The 20,462-nt window shown below is 40.8% G+C and overlaps 1 protein-coding gene across 3 annotated transcripts in view; it reads right to left on the bottom strand.

Moving 5' to 3' along the window:
• Positions 1-1,839: 1,839 nt before the first annotated feature.
• cskl (c-src tyrosine kinase-like) overlaps positions 1,840-20,462 on the bottom strand; it is a 47,880-nt gene continuing 29,257 nt past the window's right edge. For all 3 annotated transcript variants that reach the window (XM_006779739.3, XM_006779740.2, XM_087847155.1), the window contains exons 2-13: positions 20,142-20,225; positions 16,246-16,359; positions 15,402-15,514; positions 11,858-12,077; positions 7,095-7,188; positions 6,523-6,588; positions 6,310-6,409; positions 6,026-6,116; positions 5,419-5,492; positions 4,683-4,878; positions 3,642-3,728; positions 1,840-3,321 (exon numbers count right to left, since the gene is read on the bottom strand). In XM_006779739.3, the coding sequence (XP_006779802.1) occupies positions 3,139-3,321; positions 3,642-3,728; positions 4,683-4,878; positions 5,419-5,492; positions 6,026-6,116; positions 6,310-6,409; positions 6,523-6,588; positions 7,095-7,188; positions 11,858-12,077; positions 15,402-15,514; positions 16,246-16,359; positions 20,142-20,156 (1,353 nt within the window). In that variant the 5' untranslated portion in view covers positions 20,157-20,225 and the 3' untranslated portion in view covers positions 1,840-3,138. The remainder of the gene's footprint in view (positions 3,322-3,641; positions 3,729-4,682; positions 4,879-5,418; positions 5,493-6,025; positions 6,117-6,309; positions 6,410-6,522; positions 6,589-7,094; positions 7,189-11,857; positions 12,078-15,401; positions 15,515-16,245; positions 16,360-20,141; positions 20,226-20,462) is intronic.

Here is a 20,462-nt window from a genome sequence, read left to right as displayed (position 1 = left end):
AACTTATCGAAAGCTGATTAACACATCAACCCCCGTGCTTGTGCCTGCTAAGAACGAGGAGCTGTGCGGTTGTCAGGATTACTTAAGTGTGAACCAAAGACTGAGGCTTCCAGATGTGAGAGCCGTGCATTAGCCGTCACTGCTATCACCACAAGCTCCTGTCACCGTGACACTTCAAGCTGGGCTTTACATTTTTAAAATATACTTTAATAATCGCACAATAGTTTACAGTAATATTAAAGAAAAAAACCAAATAGGGTATAATGAGGTGGAAGCAGATGAGCTGCGACAGCAAATGGTGTCTCATTAAGAATCCAAACGCCATTAAAGGATGCAGCTGCTTCTGACCTTTGACATGGATTGAGAAAATCTCTCGTTTGATATCTTGAGTGCCTCCTTCAGCACTGCAATTAAATCTGAGCTGAAAGCTCTGCGCTGCTCCTTTTCAGCTCCCTTGGGATCTCAGACTGTAGGATGCCTCCTGGTGGTGACTTCTGGCAGTCAGATGACATCTAGAAATCCTCCCCCAATTGCCTAATGAGCTGTAATTTTCACCAATAGCAGAGCTACTTTGGGATATTTTTTTTTTTTGCAGGGTTGGCTTCTGCAAAAGGGCCCGTCTTGTGCAGCCATGGCAGGATGGTAAATTGGAGCTGGCGCGATGAGTCCGGACAGCAGTACAGTCTTGGCCACGAGCACAAACTGCCGTGCTTACGTAACCAGCCTATTGTTACCGCCCTGTCACTGCCATTAAAATTCATAGGATTCACATGAAAATATGACCCAAACAACTGTCTGCTGCTGCAGCGGAAGATTGAGAAGCAGGCGGAAAGATGAGATTCAAATGAGCTAAAAGTGAAAGCACCACACAGATGGCCAGTCCACTGAACTCTTGGTCCCGTTTCAGCCTATAGGTCACTGTACTGGGGACAAGTGGGTCCTCTCCAAAGAGCAGAGGAGGCACAGTGAAGGCAGCACTGGGAACAACTCAGCTGACACTCCTTCACACCTTGATGACAAACCCCATCTGTTTGTAGCAGTACTATCAAAGAATGATCACATGAGGATTATTTATAGCTGCAGGTGTAAAACACTCCTCTAGATCGTTCAGTCGTTTTGCTTTCTGATCTGCATCACAAAAAAGGTAAAGAGTTGAACGGTTATTATCAAAGAACTCTTTTCTATTGTTGTGTTTTGATATTATTCCTTTCACAAGGGAAAATAAGCATTTTTCATCCTGTTAGACATCTTTAACCCTTCACATTTACTTTGCAACTCACTGAAGGGCATTACAATGCAGAAAGCCGAGTGTGGATTTAAATGTCTCTTTAATTGGGATCAAGGGATTTCCTCATTATTGGCAGAGACAAAAGGAAAATGGCAAAACAGCAACCAAAAGTAATTTAAATATAGATTCACACAGCTCATACTCCCTGGAGAATAAACCACGAAAGTCGAGAAAACAGGATTTAGTAATATTTCCACTAAGGACTGTGATCATGATGTGGAAATCCCCCCTTCGTTTTTTAGAGCCATTAATAGCGCAGTGCCCATGTGGCTTTATTGTACCAGGATGTAAACATGTTAATTTTGTCTGGTGGAATTTACTTTAGAGCCAGCCTCTAGTGGCCAACATAGGAATTGCAGTTTTTTTTGGCATTTTAACATTTGCTTTATTTTCAACCCTGAAATTTGGCACTTGTCAAATCCAAAAACCACACATTCAAGGAGGTGGGGAGGTGCTTGTACAGTAAGACAGCACTCCTCCTGCTAAAATATGCTCTCTCTCTCTCTCACACACACACACTCAGATATAATTATGCAGGTGTTTCCACACTGTTCAGATGGAATGATTTATTCATAATTATGATAGCATAATAAAACAATGAACATTGAAAGCACTGACAGTTGAACCCAAGGCCTCTCACACACAGCATGCACCACCCCGACCCTAGCATTCACAGAGACACTGAACATCCCTAACGGCAAGTTGCTCCTGGCTTCTGAAAATCGTCCTTTTTTTTAACTCTGTCCAAGTCAGTTTTTCCTTGTTCTTTTTTTTTTAATCCTTTAAATATATTTTGATATAAAAACAAGCCCACGTATGATGAATCAACCATGTTTGTGAACTGCTTCTCCCCCTTCTTCTCCTGTTATTGCCCTGCCACCCAACCACCCACCTACCGCTCCTCTGGGCGGTCTTTAAGGAAGGATGAACATGACACCGGCCCCCCCAAGTCTCCTCACTTCCTATTCTCGTGCTCTTCATGGATGCCTGGATTAACAAAACAAAAACCAAAAAAAAAAAAAAAAAAAGTCTGATGTAAAGATGGTGGAGGTGAAGGAGATGCCACTTTAAAAAAAACCCAAACAGTTTCATAACCTCTGGAACAAAGAAAGCAATAAAAAAAGATTTTGTTTAAAAAATAAAAATTGAAACCATAACAGTCCAATCAAAAGAAGTGTTGGAGGGAAGTCTGGAGCTCTGTAGACTGGAGGCACTTTGGCACAGAGCGAAGGCCCCACACCTGACAACAAGGCCGAGGGAAAGCAAGGAGGGATGCAAGGAAGGAATGACAGAGTTGGGCTGAAAGGCATGCAAAGCCACATGGTGATATGAGAATCCGGGAATGATCGAGTGGGGTGGACTGGAGAAGAAAAGAGCACCTGACAAACGTGGAGGAAAAGGCCAGCCTCCCCTCCAGTTAATGCCATGTTCAGGAGAGGAGGAGGAGGAGGGGAGGAAATACAAAGAAACAAAAGGGAACTTTCACATAGAAGAAGAAGAGTAATTTGGACCAAGTGACAAAGAGAAGGGAGAGTGAGTGAGCAGTGGCAGGTGTAGGAGGAGGAAAGAGGAGCGGCCCATCGAGAGAAGAGGAAATTGTCTGGCAAAAGCTATACAACACAAACAGGAAAACAGTCCTAGTGTGAAAGCAGAGGACGGCTGGTGGACGGCGGAGGTCGGGGGAGGGGGCACAGCGTAGCAGTCCCACAGGTCAAGAGGCTTGGCAGGCAGGAGGAAAGTGCTGTGGTCCCTCTTCTCCTTCTCCTGCTCCTCCTCCCACTTTACAGCTGTGCTGGGCTGCATCTCGCCCCCGTCCTCTTCCCCCGGTACCCCCCACAAGCACCTCCTCTTCACAGGTAGAGCTCCTTGGCTCTGATATGCTGGAGCTTCTCCCTCAGCATGCGGAAGGAGGGCCGCATCACGGGATCCAAGGTCCAGCACTGCTTCATCAGGTCGTACACCACGGCGGGGCAGCCGTCTGGGGCGTCCATCTTGTACCCTTTCTCTACCCGAGGCACCACCTCTTTCAACGGCTGAGAGACACAGACAAAGAAATGCTGACATTAGCTCAACATTTTGATCAGTCAAACTGATGTATCGGACTCAAAGGTGATGCAATATTCCAGGCAAAGGTTATTCTACATAACAAGAATAACTAAAAATGCGATTGTATCAACCGGTGACACATCACCCGCTTCAGTTGTTTCATGGCATAAATGAGGCCAACACAGAGAACCAGCAGTTACACTGATCTTGCACAAAAAGAAATAACTGGTTCAGGTAATAAAGCCTGCCATCTGCTGGTGTATGTCAGACGTCAGCGAGCCACAGAAAATCCCATAAAGGTACTTACAATTCTAGGATAAGGCACACGCCCAAAGGAGTAGATCTCCCACAGTAGGATCCCATAACTCCAAACGTCTGACTTAGTGGAAAACCTCTGTTGGATTAAGAGAGAAGCCAAAATTCATACATTATACATAAAGGCATTCAGAAAGCAGATCAGGCTTGCGCCTCCCTCCAGACCAACAAAACCAGGTCGTACAGTACATACACCCCCACAGTGGATTTTAAACCAAACAATCAAGATGTGACTGAAGTGCACACAACTTTAATTCAAGGGGATTAACAAAAAGACTGCTTAAACTTAAGGAATTGCTGCCATTTTTATAGACAGTCCCTCATTTTCATTTTAAATATAAAGATTTCCACTCTATAACTGTCCATTTCCACTGCACTGCTGCCACAGCCATTATATTTTGGTCTGCTGCCTTGACCCTCGCATACACACACACCATCTGTGTTTTTTTTAACCAACATTAAGATGTTGGCATCAAATTCAGAAACAAATTTCTCATTCTCAACATTTTCAGTTAAACTTAGGCCTTAATTCATTAACATTTCAGTGAATTTGTTTACACAGTGTCCTAACTTTGTTGAAAATAGAGCTGAATAATAATCCCCCCCCCCCATATTTGCAGCTTGTTCATCAGTCATACACTCTTTGCCGTCAGACTCTGGGTGCCCAGAGTTACTTTATCTGGGCAGAAATTCTGGGCAGCTTGAGAGATGATTCGATTAAGATGTTGAGAAAACCTTTGGGCTTGCTTTTACTCTCCGGCAGGAAAACCGTTTATGAGCCACTAAACACCACTCTTTGTTAAACTGGGCTTTTTAAATACTTTTGGGGCAGACAAACATACTATTAATGGACTTAACCCTAACCCGGGATCAAGATTATACCACTATTTAAAAGACTGTCTTGGCCTGGCACTCTCATTTAAATAAACTGATATCCTGCAGCCTCCCCTTTTTAACCCATTTTAAATAAACTGCCCTTATAGGATCAATTAAGAGTCGAGTCAGCAACATCAACCCGGTCTCATTCCATCACCTTCTCTCTTAGTGCTTCTGGGGATGTCCATTTGACGGGCAGCTTGGCAGTGTCCTGTATGGAGGATGCCTCCTTGGTGAGGCCGAAGTCGCTGACCTTGGCGATGTTATCGTCAGAAACCAGCACATTGCGAGCCGCCAGGTCTCTGTGGACGAAGTTATTGGCCTCCAGGTACTCCATAGCTTCACACACGTCACTGAAAGGAGAGATAATGAGTGAGAACTGGCTAACTAATATAGGGCAATAGGTGGTTGAGAATTTTACTTTTATCATCTGCCCTTGTCAGGAAAATTAGCTTGGCTAGAGGGAAAACTAAGCCATTATGATTTTCAATTTAGTTTCAGATGTAAATGCTCCAAAATATTTTTCACTACTGTAAGATATTTCAAAACTTACAAGGCTGGCACAGAAAAATGAAACTTGAGCTGATTAATTTGAGACAAACATATAATAATGCACATCTGAAAGCTTACACTCATTCTTTGTGCTGATCACAATGGACTTAACTTGCTTTAGATAACAATATTAGCTAGAAAATTATACAATTAAAATGAATAAGGATGTATGACTTGCAGCAAACAACGTTCATGTTACTGCTATGACACTTTTCTCCTGAAGTTCAGTAAGAACGCAGAGGGTTAAAGTGGCAGTGATTTAGTTTCAGATCCCGAAAAGAGCAGTTTAAAAATGTTCCTTTTTAAATAATTTTTTAAATAATTGCTTGAAAGAGACTCACAGTGAGAACTTGAGTAAGCAGTCTCCACCGAGAACAGTCCGCCCTCGAGAGCGCAGGTAGTCCACTAGGCTGCCCTGTGGTGCAGTTTGGATTATTAACACAATGCCTACATTCAAGAAAGTCTCACAGAAAACTGCGTAGGTACATTTTTTAGCATGAATAGCCTGAGTAAAAACCAAATCGATGACCCCGTGCGAAAAAAGAAAACATGTCAAATTATTTTTTTTAATAAGGGGAAACATTTGTTTCATCTGTACAATAACAAGTGTTTTAAAAATCCATTTGCTGTTTTACACGGGGTCACAGTCGTCATCATTTCTTGGCTTAGAAGCAAATGCCTCCTCTAGTGCATAGCCTGTAACCCCCTGTGCAGATGAAACAAACAAGATATAAATCTTTTTGTACCCGCTGAATGGGGCCAGGTCAGGTGTTTTCCAGTGTCTCCTGTCTTTATGCTAAGCAAGGCTAACAACTGTTTCATTAGCGTGGTTTTGACTGTGTTTTATTCTCCTAATGTACTGAACTAGCCTTTAAATCGCAGACGGTTTATGCGAGCATGTACCATTTCCAGTTTTAGAACTTGTCATAAAAGAGCACTTGGGCTGACCTTAGCCATGTATTCTGTGACGATGTAGAGACTGCCCCTCTCCTCCACGATTACCCCTAGCAACTGCACCAGGTTGTTGTGCCTCAGTTGCCTGTCGAAACACAGAAACAGAGGGGGGAAAAAAATATGCGGTAAGCATGAAGTAAAATATTTTTTAAAAACATGGTCAACTTCTACCCACAAAAATGACAGAGGATGACCTAATATTTGATGAAGATACATGTCTGCAGACAGAAACATCTGTGGTGGTGTGAAGTACAAAAAGCAATAGCTGCGGATCTTACGTCATGACAGAAGCCTCAGCGATGAAAGCCTGTGCTGTAGCGTCATTTTTGATGCACTTGACCGCCACCTTGGTCCCTCTGTAGTCTCCTACCATCACATCTGACAAGGACACAGAGAGGACAAAGTTTTAGTACATTCTCCAAGGTGACCTTGGCCTGATGTGAGAAATGAAAATGAAATGTGAAAATATCCTGTTTAAATTAGCTTCTTACCCCCAAACTCCCCTTTGCCAATGGTCTGGAGGAGTTTCAACTCTTTTCTGTTCAAGGCCCAGCCACCTGCCAAAAGAGGACGTTAATGACACTCTGCAATCATAATGTAAGTAATAATATTATTCCAAAAAGGCGTTATGAAAAAAATCCTCTTACAGCACGTTCATGACTTTGCAGTTACAGCAGCTATTTTCTTGTTAAAATAACTTTGACGATGATGTATATCCTTTAAGCAGGAGAATTAATCTTTGCATTTCTCTAGTGTAAGAATTAGCCGGGTCAGATCGGTATGTGAGGGTAAATAAAGACAGACAGAGCTGGAGATTGACCTTGAGAGCCGGTGAAGCCCAGCAGTCGTTCCCAGCCACGCAAAGATTAACCGCCCTCTGTTGATTAATGCTATTAAAGCTCGTAGGAGACGCAGGATTTCTCTGTACACTGTGTGTGTGTGTTCATGCATCTGATACTGTGAGGTTAATGTGGCATATAAAGACAAGCATAACAAAGTGTCCCTGTGTGCATTGGTGCCAGTGTCCCTGTAGGGCTGTGTAATGAGCTCTGTGTGCTCTTACTCCTAGAGAATTCGTCTTGCGCTGCCACTGTTCCCTCCATCAACTTCGGTTTAATCAGCCTGGTACAAAGGCCATCAGCGTCTTTGGTGTAGTGCTGGAGAGAGAAAGTTTGAGAATTAAATACAATCTCCATGCATAAAGAAAAAAAAAGTATGTATGCTTCAAATGTTAAAAGTTACAAAGAAAATCCTCTCTCAAAAGGTTTTCCCTGAATTTAGGTCAGCAGTATATACTGTACTGTGCCACTGTACCTAGCTGAACGATCCGATACGGATGTTCTTGGATTACTTCATACTGTTGAGTCTATATACAAGCTTTTGATATGCAGAACAAAAGCGAGGCTGATGTTCGGGGCCACCCTCTGCAGAAAAATGTGACGGTAGCGATGAAAAGAAGATTCAAGCTGTGTTGTCAGATTTTATGAGAGGAGGCTCCATCCACCAAACAGGCACAGCATGACAGGTTTACCTTTTATCAACATGCATCTTTGTTAAAGATGAGGAGGCTTTTCTGGAGGGACGACAGAATCCCGGCCTTATTTCCATATGAAAGATGGAATAAAACAGGAGCAGCAAAGTTGGGAGGATTTACAGCAGAGTACAAAGCGAGAAAACACAGTAAGGTGTTCGCCTTTAGTTTAAGGGTTGCTTCTGCTGCTCTGTAAAATTTAACTCCAGCTCCAGTCAGAAGTACTCTATTAAAGCAGTGTGTTTCTAATCAGCTCCAGTTACAAAAGACATGAGTACATTTTCAGATTTGCCTTTTTTCCAGCTCTAAAACAAACCAAAAAAAATCCACCAGAATAAAGTTTTATTACTTTAAAAGCTCTATTTTTTTCTTTAAATTTGTGTAGTTAAAGAGACAGCTGATCCACTATGTCTAAACTTACTAAAGGTCTTTTATGTGTCTTTCACTGCATTTCCATTTGAAATGATTCCTACTCATGTTACACAGAGACTCATCCACTGTGTAAAACATTTTAGCTTCCTTCCCTTTAGACAGATTTCTTTTGATTGGCTGTCCTTTGGTAAAGTTTGTGGGTGGGTCTCCTATGCTCACAGCCTGAGTTGCGTGTCTGAGATGACCAAATTATGGATATCAGCCCTTACTGACATCATGCAGACCCATTAGTAGACTTGTTTGTTACTGGAAACTTTGAACATGTTTAATATGATATTGAGCATCCACCATTGTAAAACAAAATAAGAAAAAGCATAAGGTGCAGTCTCTTTAAGCTACTTCAGATGTGGACAGATCAAGGGACAACAACACGGGGGGCAAGTCACTTTTAAAATTACATCCCCTGCAGCTTTGGGTAATATATATAAAATGCTTAAATAATCAATACACTACAGAAAAGTAACTATCAATAGAAGTCAGTTAAAAAACACAAAGAAATAAAAATCTACACTTTAAAGTCAGACACACTGTGATGAAAAGATCACACTTGGGAAATGTTTAAACCTCTGCTGGACACTGTCAGTATTAGTGTGAAGGTGAGGTTCCTGGGGAGCATTTACTGTGGGAACAAGGAGGAGGCTGAGAGGGCTGGTGCATTTAAACCAAGCTGACAATGCAGGGATGACTCGTCTACCTACAGAGAGCTCTGCTGTCAGATGGAGGCAGCGTGCAAAGTATGTGGTACAACCGGTCTTTGGGTCACTCTGGCATGTACTGTTGTTGGTCTGTCTGCCAGCCACGGAGAAGAGTGAGGTTATAACATATAAACAGCTGAAGTGACAATAACAGTGACAAGTGTCCACTGCAGCTGCTGTCTGTACTTTTTATACTGTATTTCTGATCTTTTAAGATCTTTTTTCACAACCCTCTCATTCAAGATGAACTCTTCTGTCACTCCCTTCCCTATTCTGGCCCACTTGTCAACCAATCGCCTTTCAGCAGACGCATACATCATCTGCTTCCAGCGATGTGCAGATGGGTTTTGGAAGACTGCATGGCAGCAGACCTGACACGGGTGAAAACGCCTCTCTGCTGTCTGTCCAAATGGAAACGTGTATGCAGACAGACACATTTGTGGGACCATATTACACTTTACAGTTCATCCTTATAAAAGACAACAAAATAATCGAATCCCAGTCCATATCTGCTTATCAATTTAAGTTAGTATTACAAAGGCAAGGACACTGTTTATCACGGCAAGTAAAGAAATAAAGACCATCTGCGTTGAATTGCAAAGACAAAAAAAAAAGAAGAAGTAATCATGTGAAAAGAAATCAGTGCCTCCTTAAGTGATAGCAGAAGTTACATAAATCATGAAACCTCTTTGTGACCACTGTTACACAACTGTGGACTGATGTGATGACTATAGACTGTAAGATATGATTATAACCACCAGGGGGCAGCATGGTGAAGGAAGGCTGAAGACAAATTAACTGCACATGTAAAATAGCCACAGTTATACACAAATGATGCATTTAGATTATATTCAGCATTCATCAGGTCATTATTTATCATGTCTGAAGTGTTGCCTATATGATCTTGAAAAAGACAGCCCTGAAAGGACCTTAATTAGCATTGCTTATGTAACATATAATCACTGAAATGCAATCTTAGAATGCATGAAAATGTGTTTTTAGAGCACAAGTGGCTAAATCACAATCTTCCCATGTGTAATTAGCAGAGAAAGGTGTGATCACAGAGTTGGAGCAGCCAGTGAGCACCCTAACAGACAATACTTTGACTGTGCAATTACACCCCTAAAAATACCATATGGAGCGAGCTTTGCTTTTGTTTTTGTTTTGTTATTTTTAAAAACCACATGCATCAGAGGATGCACTGACTGAACACAGAGGTCTGCCGGCATTTGATGTGTAGGTCTACATGAAGAATAACAACAGAGCAGAGGAACACCGAGCAAGCCGGAAAAACACACAAGAATGTAAGGAATTCTATCATGGGCAATTATAGAGAAAGAAGACACAAGGGAATGCAGACAGGCTACAGAATAAAGATGTAAAGAGATACCGAAAGAAAGAAACATAGCGGGGTAAAGCAGGGAGACGGAGACAGTGGAGGGCGAAAGGAAGATACTGAGATGAGAGGAGGAGGAGGACAGAAAGCAATATGCCAGGTATCCACCAGGGAACACAAAGAGAGAAAGAAACAAGGAGGGAGGGAGGTGGAGAAAGGAAGTAGAGGCTGAACTGAGCCCGGAGGGTGAGTGTGTGTTGGAGAGTGTGTGTGAGAGAGAGAGATTGTGGGTGGCTGATAACAAGAATGCGCTGGGGATGTAGATGGTCTCATTGCCAGCTGGCACATTCCTGCCTGTCCACTTCCAACGCCCCGCAAGGCAAAAAAGATGAGGCCCAATTAAAAGTGTGATAGCCGCCAATCCAGCTCTTCTCTTTATCTAAGAGGATGAAAGGCCTTTATCTCGCTCCCTCTCCGTTTCTATCATCATGTCTCCCCATCTTCCCCTTTCCACACTCCGTCCTTCCTCTGAACCAGCTTACAGAGAGCAGTCAGGGAGTGAGAGGATCAGACAGCTTTTTGAAGGATACGTACTTGAGTCAGAGTTTTGGGAGAAGTCCACAGAGATATTCAGCATGTGTGTCCTTTACAGAGTTATGTAATCAAACTGCTGCATCATTTATCACCGTATAACTACCATAACTTATTTCTATTAGCTGTCGTGCCATGAAGTTTAGAAGATAGTTTCCAATTGTTTATTCCTAATAGAAAAAACTACTTTTTTTGTTGATTCAAACATTTACATTTTCCTTTTTACCAAACAAATAAAAAATAATCAATAACCAAAGACTGCAGGTGTAATGTAAGATAATCAGCTTTTAATGCAACTGACTGACTGTCACAAATGCTAGGGGAATGTGATGGGATCATTGTGTGACCTAATGGGACAATGAGATACAATATTTAACTGTAGAAAATAAGTGATATAAGAGGCTTTTAGCTCTGTAATAGACTAGAAACAGGTCTCTCGTACAGTGTTAACTGTGTTAAGATCTAAAACACCTTTGATAGACAGACGAAGCATATCTGAGGGGATAAACAGTTGGCCTGAAACAAACAGAAATATAAATTCTCATAGGAATTATATAACAACCTTTTAAGGGGAAAACAAAAAAAAACAAAACAAGTAGGTTTGTTTTCCTGCTGCTCTTCAGTTTTACTGAAGAAACTCTGCTTGTTTCGGCTGCTCCCTTATTCACAAGGGGTCACCACAGCAGATGTAGCACATGTTTGATTTGGCAGATTTTTTCCACCAGATGACCTTCCTAACGCAACCCTCCCACAGGAGGAGATTTGGTTCCTCTCCTGGTCTCAAATTGGGATTTTTCATGTGTCAGGCACATGTGTTAGTTGCTAAACTATGAAGCCACCCTTTCTGAAGAAACCCTAAGATGGAATAAACTTTGTAAAATCACCAACTTTTTTACTGTAACAGTTATTTTAAGGATCGATACTTTAATTTGAGCTACCTAAATAAAATTTAGCCTAACTCTCTGTGACTTTCAGGATAGAGGAAGTATGCACTGGAACATTAAAACAAGGTGACATTTAAAGTTTCATTTTCTTACAAATCGCTCTCTTTGACGTTCAGTTAAATGCCTCAAGTCTTTCGGCTCTTAAAAACAAAAACCAGCTGGAAATGATGATGATGATGATGAGAAGGCATTCATCGTTTTTTACTGCCAAACTGAATGCCAGTAGTACTATTAAAGGTGTTCTGTCAACATAATTAGACTACAAATAACAGCTATATGTTCTCCATCCTTCCTCACCTCCACCAGCTGCATGAGGTTCTCAAAATACTCCTCCTCATCGATGGTGAGTTTGCCGTTGTGGTAGATGATGCGGTAGTGCTCCACCTTGCCATCACAGCTGACACACAGGGTGTAATCTCCAGGATAGTTGGTGCTTTCCCTCACCAGGAATAAACCCGTCTCTGGAGGGTAGAGGAGCCGCTCGGCCTGCTCCCGAGTTATCTTCCCATGAAACCAGCTGGAGAGAGTGAAGAGAGGGGTGGAAATGAAGGACGTGAGGAGACAAAAAAGGCAAAAAGGACACACAGGATTGACTGGAAGTGTTTTATGGCGGCACACAGAGTGTTTATGTAACAATGACGTTGTTTGATCTAAGTACAGAAACTCAACTTGTGCCATTTTTTAAGAACATATCTCCAAAAAGAGAGAGAGAAAAGAAAACAACTACATTTCAATCATACAGAGGTACCAAATTCCATGTATCATGGCCCACAGCCTTCCTCTGAAATGAGAAGTGAAAAACAAGAGCGGGGCAGTAATGGGAAGCCGACAGCAGCACTTCCACCCTGTTCAGCTTGAATGGTGCAGGGGCGAGGCTGTCTGATCTTGGGGAGTCAGTGAAAAAGTACCTGAACCCAAACAACAGGAAACATGGTGCTAAAACGCGCACACGCATGCATGCGCACACACACGTACACAAAGCCTGGGGCAGAGTCGGAAACTGACATACAGGCACTGCAATAACAGGAAAATGCAAAAGCTGCTCAGACAAGGCGGGGAGCAGGATAAAACCAAGTCACCCATTCCCGACTGCGGTCAGAGAGACCAAGAGACGGATTGAACTTTCACCACCCGCTGTAGCGAAAAGCAGGGAGATCAAAAACCAACTCCACCTCCTGCTAAGCTAAAAAGCCGATCACAATTCTGTTGGTTGTGGCAACAAAGAAACGCTTGCTTCCTGATTTAGAAGCTAACCGTTACACAACGAGCATCAACCTCGCCATATGGCTTGATAGGAGGCATCTATATGCTACCGAAGGACGGATTAGACAGATCACACACTTTGATCTACTCAACCACCATCTTTACAATCATCTTTTACAAAAACACTGCTGTTGCTTTTCAATGATAATGCATCCTCCGTCGAGCTTAAATGGTAAACGTTTTTTAATCTTTGTTAGATACATTTCAGTTTCCTACAACAAAAGCTAACACCCTGTTTCAGTATTCTTAATTTCCTTCCATTCACAGCTATTGATCTGTGGTATAAAGCATAAACATAGGGGGTATCCCATGTACCCTGCTGATTTCTGCCACTATTTGTATGAAAGGTCACATTAGCCACCAAGAATTGCAAAGCACAAAGTCTCCTTGTCGGCACTGGCTGGTCAATGGGTGGTAATTAACAACTATGAATGATTTAGCCCACTTTCCTCTGGCTGCCTCTGTCACGCCCTCCTCCTCTTCAATCACTCCACTTGGTCTCCTCAGACAGCAGAGGCCCTTGTGGTAAAGCTGCTTAACATGGCTCGAGTTGATTAGATCAGAATGGGGAGCTTCTCCGATGGAGAGAAGCTCTTTAACTCCCAATAATCCGAGAGCAGGCGCCAAGAGAGGATGGCCCCAGTAACACAAAGCCCAGTGGTAGACACACACTTGCTGCTTTGTCTCCAGAAATTAACCGCAGTTTTCAGAAATGACATCATATTGAAATAAAAGTGAACAACATGTTCAGCACATCTTGGAAGGAATGAGTAGGACAGCACAGATGAATACGCCAGCTTTCTTTAGGGTGGTTTGGTTACATGGGTCAGATATCTGCCACATGAGGGCAGTAGATGGAGCAGAGTCAAGTAAAGGAGGCAAGCGCTGTATCTACAGCCGAGTATCAACTGATACGGGTGAACATTAAAGCAGAAAACCACAGATGAACCCTTACGTAACCCAGAAGAGAGGGAGAGGTCCTCTCCGAGACATTTGCTGATGATTCATAAAAAATCCAAAAGTCCCTGCAGGATACAGAGAAACGACTTCTGATGACTTGAGTTTAAAAAACACTGAACTATGCAGTGATCTCAAAGGCAGCAATTAGAGCCGAAGGTCAGGATGTGAAAGCATGCTGAATATCTGGGAGTCAAAGAGCAGTGAGTTAGTTTCATAGCACCCTCTTCTTTCCTCCTTTCTTTTAGAAAAGCAACTCTGAGAAGGACATTTGGTTATGGCTGAAAACAAGTTTCATTAATTTCATTCTGAGCTACAGATTAATTACAGCTGTTCCCCACGTTAGCCTTTAATAATCAGTGTTGTTGTGTGCACACAAATCCCTTGTAGCTGCACAAGGCTCATTTTAAGTTACTGCACCACCGGGCCTCCTAATATCACACACAAAACATGCCTGAGCTGCATGACACAGTAACCGAATTTAAAATGGTGTGAACAGACGGTATGAGGTGGCAAATAGAGAGGTCAACGCTTTCAGCAGCAGTTGATGAAGGGAGACAAAGAGGGTCAAAAGTCTATATAAATGTTTCCTGCCAACATTTTAAGAACATATCACTAAGAATAGTTTCAGCTACACGTGCAGTGCTGACAAGACTGCATTTCACTTTCTATCCGCAGCAGACACCTTTATTGTGTTAATGATTTCCTTCTAGGAGCACGAGAAGAGTTCATTATTGCTGCACGAGGTTTGAAAGGTACAAGGAAATAAATGAGCAGCTTATGTATATAACTCCTTACTATCAAACTAAAATGAAAAGAAAATTAGATACTTCCAATACTGGAAACACTGAGAAACTGAAATACAAACTGTACTTCATCTTTGACTTAATTAACTTAACTATGCCCATTACAAAAAACCCCAACTTTGAGGTCCAACTTACCATTGTCTTCTTGCAATTCATGTACTTCCTACTGAAATTAAAAACTTTCTCCTGCTTTGCAAAGTTTTAAGACTTGTTTATTACCATCTCAAGAGTAAACACAAATGGTCTGGCAGCTCTCACAGCTTTCAACATCTTATAGCTCATAGCTCGGTTGCAGCAGCTCGGCTTTCCTGTCTCCTTTCATTTGCATATGCCTCTTGTTATGTTTTCCTCGTTTTGAATAGCTGCATTTTCAAAGAGCCCGAAATGTCACTCAAATCTAGTGCACAGCTGGCTGTAGCCTCTATGGGTGTCAAACACAGACAACAGAAGACAGGGAATTTTCATCTTTTGAAGTCAAGACTAATTTCTCCCTCTCACAGCAGGAGACAAAAGTGAATCGGGCTATAACAACTTGTTCATACATAAAGATGTCTGAGATACAAGACACAGACCATTAGTATTTTGATTATAACTGTATTCTGTCGCAATCCTGGAGAACTTTGGTAGTTTCCTAAAATGTTATTTCAGAATGAAACAGTTCTGAAATCCTACAAAAAAAATAAAAAAAAATAAAATGCATTTTATCCTCTTACATTGCATTAAAAAAATGTTTGTATGGTCTTAAAAATAAATGCAAAACACCACAAACACACAGGCATGACAGTTTAACTGGGATTATCCATTCTAGTACTCACGGCATAAGACTGAGTTTCCCTCCTGACTTGACGCCTTCCCTTTTCTGGACATAGTTAGCTGGGATGGTGCCCTCTCTGCCCACCTGGTTTCTTGCTCTGTACCAGTTTGGATCCTGAAACAGTCGAACACACCACAATACAGCTGAATACCATAACTAAGGCGGGGTACCATTTTTATACCAAGTCATTTTGTAGGTAAGGAACACTTCTGTACCTTAGAGATAACACAACACAGAGACACACAGTGGAGAATAAAAGCCAAAATCCACTTCAGCCCCATCAGATATTTGTGGGCACAAGCTGTTGCATCAACAGAAACCAGCGAGTGCCTCTAGCTAAAAGGAAACCCACCAACTGAAGCAATAAAGCTGTTTGATAGGATTAAGTTCATTGAAGCTTTTTAAAAGCTGATATACTTTTTTTAATGTAGCTCTTTATTTGTCTAGTCATTTGTCATACAAATGAATGAACTAACTGCTTTGTTAGGGACAAAACTTTTGGTTGTCTTGTCTTCCGACTTCAAGTACAAAAAACTAGGATTGTCTCATGAAATACTGCACAAAATACTGTTATAGGTACTGTTGCTGACATTTCAAGAATGAAGACAAATCCATGTCCTTTTACATCTCTGCATACATCTGTATATTGTTTTTAACATACAGAGAACATTTTACAAGTCCAATCATTGGTGAACAATCCAAAAAAACACAACCCTATTAACTGAAAACCCATGAAGAAACAGAAACAGCTTAAACAGTAACTTATTCACTGAATAATAATTGCTATGATGGCAGCTCTGTGGGTTTAGTTAGAACAACCATATTCAAGGCACTCGTTTTCTTACCCTGGTGACTCCGATGATGGTCAGTACGTCTCCTTTACAGAAGGGTAAGTCCTGTTCATTGGCAGTCTGAAAGTTATACTTGGCTACACACTCTGTGCCAGTCGACCATGGTACCTAGATTATAGAAAACACAGAGGAACCAACATTATCTAGAGGTGTAACTCATAAGGAGCTAAATGAAACAAATTACAGAACACAATAAAAGAGTTTAGAGGTGGAGAGGCAATTGGGGAGGGCAAGAACAAGTTCTAATCACAGTGTTATGAGACTAGGATCCACTTATTAAAACCAAAGCCTGCCAACATTACAGTCCTTATTCTGAATGTTTCTTTAGAGAGTTTACTCTCTTCTTATGTTGTTTGTTTTCCCTTTTCAAATCTTTCAGGACAGTGTTAAATCTGTTCAAATCCAATAATGCCTCAACAAATAAAATCGTAAGTAACACTTTTTGCAGTAGTTTCCTGGTGCAGTACAAGAAATATGAACATTAACCTAGCAAGTAATTTACTTCCCCATGTTTAGAGAAACTGGAGCTTTAATGGAGAATACTGTGCTAAACACTAAGCCACTGTTCAGTCATTAAAAGAGTTCATTAATCTAAAATAAAAATGAAACATTAAATGTTGTGCATGAACAAAAGGTGTTGCATAGATAGTAAGCAATAATTTGTCTCGGCTGAGCTGTGCTCGATATTGCACACTTGAAAGGCAGAGATAATGCACCCCAAGGCAGTTATTTGAATCTTGACAAAAATGTTAAGACTGCAATAACATATCAGATAGAAGCAGTAACTGTATAAAGCCGCAACTTTTTTGTGTGTAATGGTAGTACCCTGCCCATGAATCACAGGCATAAAACCCTATATAACACCTAAGTGTCTAAAGCCAAAATGTGTTTCTGCTTTGATATCCAAATAAGCATTTTTCTGGATGATCTACAGTTAAAAGGAAATAAAAGGGACCTATGACACTCATTTCGAGCTCCAAATTTGAATTCTTGGAATCAAAAGTAGCTTTGGATGATCAGTCCATGTTTACATTACACTGGGCCTCACTGCAGCCTTTCATATATAAAAATCATATATGAAAAATGAAAACAGATCTTCTCTAAATACTTTTCTCTTTTAGATTATCAAGCTGATGTCAATTGGCAAACACCTTTACCACTAAAAAGCATTTAAATGTGTAATTTAAAGGAAATTTCACCATTTAATCGCATAAATTTAACTAGTGTTGAGATGGGAGTTGCTGACAGTTTCAAGCTACTGAAACAAGCATGCAGGACATTTAAATTCAAGAATCTCATTTCAAACTTGATATTTTTCATTTTCAGACATTTAGAGTTCAGTTACCACTCCGTGGGTTAATTTTGTTTATGCTTGTAAAACAAAAACCGGATGAGGCAGATCTCCTTCCTAGATAACAAACAGTAGGTTTATTAAATCTGCTGACCTCAGCTTATTCCCAGCATAGCTCTGCCAAACCTGTACCTGCTTAGAGATAAAATAACCCTGGGAGAAAAAAAATAAACACCTGTGTATCTGGGTACCCAAAACAATGTGCTTTCAGTGAGAATTATTGCCTGTTCCCTCCACCGCAGTGACTTTGAACCTCAAAAAAAGCTCCGCCATATAGTTGCACTCACTATCAATCTTGACTTGTCTAAAAGCCACAGCTGCAAGAAACACATATAAATGACAGAAAAGAAAGGAAAACAGAGCATTCAGCTCGCACTGTTAGATCAGCAAAGCAGTGTGATCACAATCATGCCTCAATAACGTGAAATGACAAAGCCAGAGAACAAAGCAGCAGGTGTGAGTGAGCGAGTAGAGACCTTGAACAAGCTGCTTTATTTGCAGTGGAGGCTGTGAATGTGGCTATCGCAGTCAATAGAGCGTTATGGGTTTGATGGCTGCCGTGACACAGAAAAACCCCCAAAAACCATTGCATCTCCCATAGCCTTCATTTCCATGTGGTCACATCAAGAGAAGAACTTTATTAAACTGAGGCTCTGCTAGCCTTAATGTGTCATTGGGGGAAATTTCCTTGTGGCTCTTAAGTAATTTAAGACATAGCCTCATGCAACACACAAAACAGCTGGGGAAGAAAACTACGGCTAAATTTAACACCAAGTTGCGTTCATATATTTTTAACAGCAGCATGTTTTCCTTGTGTCGTTTCCTAAGAGGGAAGCGCTCGAGAAGAGGATGTAGATCATCCACCTCAAATTCACCTCTTGGGCGATATACAAGTCAGTTTTGAAAGTTTATTGTATTTGCTTACTCCACCTCTACAGTCCCCACCCCCATCCTTACATTGTCAATCTTTACAGAGGACTTAAAATACATTTATACTTCTGCAAAGCTTTGAATTTTGATGCTTAAATATCTAGAATAATGAAACTATTATTAGCTACAACTTGGACTGATTGAGAAAATATTAAAAAAAGCTAATAAGTGCAAAAAGCATAATCAGCTAGATTTCATTCATCTGATGCAATTATATTCCACAAGATGGTTACATATTTAAAGCGTTAAGCAAAATGCAATTCTTAATCTTCCTAAATAAAATTCTACTATTTAAATATTGACAAGGAAAAGAGAAGTTAAAAAGTAGTTGTCAGTATAACTCAGATACGTGCAATTTGAACTTCCAGCTTTGTGCTAATAGGAAGCTTCAGTTTAAGATTAGACAGAATATAGAAGAAGGATCAAACAAAAGTTGAAGTCTTGAAGTATAAAAAAGTGCTGCGATCACAGCATCAAGAAACCTCTGGCAGATCAAGGAGGAGTATGCTACAGTGTTGTCTTAATCTAGAGAGAGATGCTTGTCATCTACATTAAACAACATTAACAAAACCAGACAACTGTTGCTTGGACATATTAACCTCCAGAGGGCAAACGTAATGCAGCAACTGAAGACGTGAGGAAACTTTTCTATCTTTACAGAAAGGCGTTATTAATTTAATGATTTGTAAACAAAACCACAGGAACTTATTTGGAAGAGTTGTACATGTATTTATATCTAAAGTAAGAATAGTGCTGTTGGAAGATCAGATGTCTGTATTGGTGGTATTTCACAAATGTTACGCTAGCAGCTTTTCTTTATGTGGTTACATTAGTTTTTGACTGAACTGCAGCCTGTGGGCCAGCTGCTTGATGTGACAGAAAAGCTCAGACGATTATGATGTGTCATCGTTATGTTCACTTTAAGACTTGTTGGAAAGCCTTTACTGCACTCACAGTTATGTAATGTGTTCTTGTCAGCGTGATTAATATTATTTCACTTCATCTATCTTGTCAGCTCCACTCCACATGTGATGCATGTGTGAGTGAGCGCAGGTGCACTTAGTGAGAGCAGGGTAAAAAGAAACTATGGCAATCATAAATGACAGTAGTACGCAGTGAAGACTCGCTGCACTGAACTGAGAGTAGAGCAAATAAATGGGGTCAACCATTGTTTGTTTCTCATTTTTATTCACCTAAAACTTACTAAAGAAAAATACCAATTCATTAAATTGGATAAATGTATCTCATAAATTTTATTTTTAAAAGTTAGGAAAGCAGTTTTTAATTGAAACCTGATATTGCCCGATACATAAAATAAAAAAAGGTCTCTTCCTCAGGAGTGTACAGTGTATTAATGTAAAACTGGTATTGGGGTGATACCAGCAGATATGTATTAGATTCATAACTGGGAAAAGAGGTAGATCTAAAGCTTTTCTAGACTTTGTAACCATCCAGAACAACTAAAACATGCTAATGAGAGAATCTTGTGTCTTTATTTCAAACAGATTCTTTGAAATATAGAGAGGAAGAGGATTTTTAATTCTATTACATGTGGACACAAAAAGTCTGCAAGCAAAGGTGGAAAAAAAGCAATATGTTCTTCACTTACATGGATCCCAGACATGATGAAGGGAATTTGGCAGCAGGTGTCCTCAGGCAGGTAGCGGTCACTGTTCAGCTAGTACCATGAGAGCTGTAAGACATAAAGGTAAAGGCATTAGAAAGACAACTAATGTATTATATAAAAACTGCAGAATGATCACAGTGTATATCATAACAATAAGAACACAAACAGCCACAAAAGCAAGTCACAAGCATATCTCACTGGCTGGTTAATCAGCCCAAATGAAACAGTTCCAACAACTCTAGCACTGATCTGATCACTCTACAGCTAGCATGGCTGACAGATTAGTGGATGGTGTGTGCTACA

This window comes from Neolamprologus brichardi, chromosome 1 (genome assembly GCF_056152115.1).
Source record: "Neolamprologus brichardi isolate AB-2024 chromosome 1, ASM5615211v1, whole genome shotgun sequence".
Classification (NCBI taxonomy): domain Eukaryota; kingdom Metazoa; phylum Chordata; class Actinopteri; order Cichliformes; family Cichlidae; genus Neolamprologus; species Neolamprologus brichardi.
Note: the sequence above shows the minus strand (reverse complement) of the source record. Positions and strands in the feature narration are given on the sequence as shown.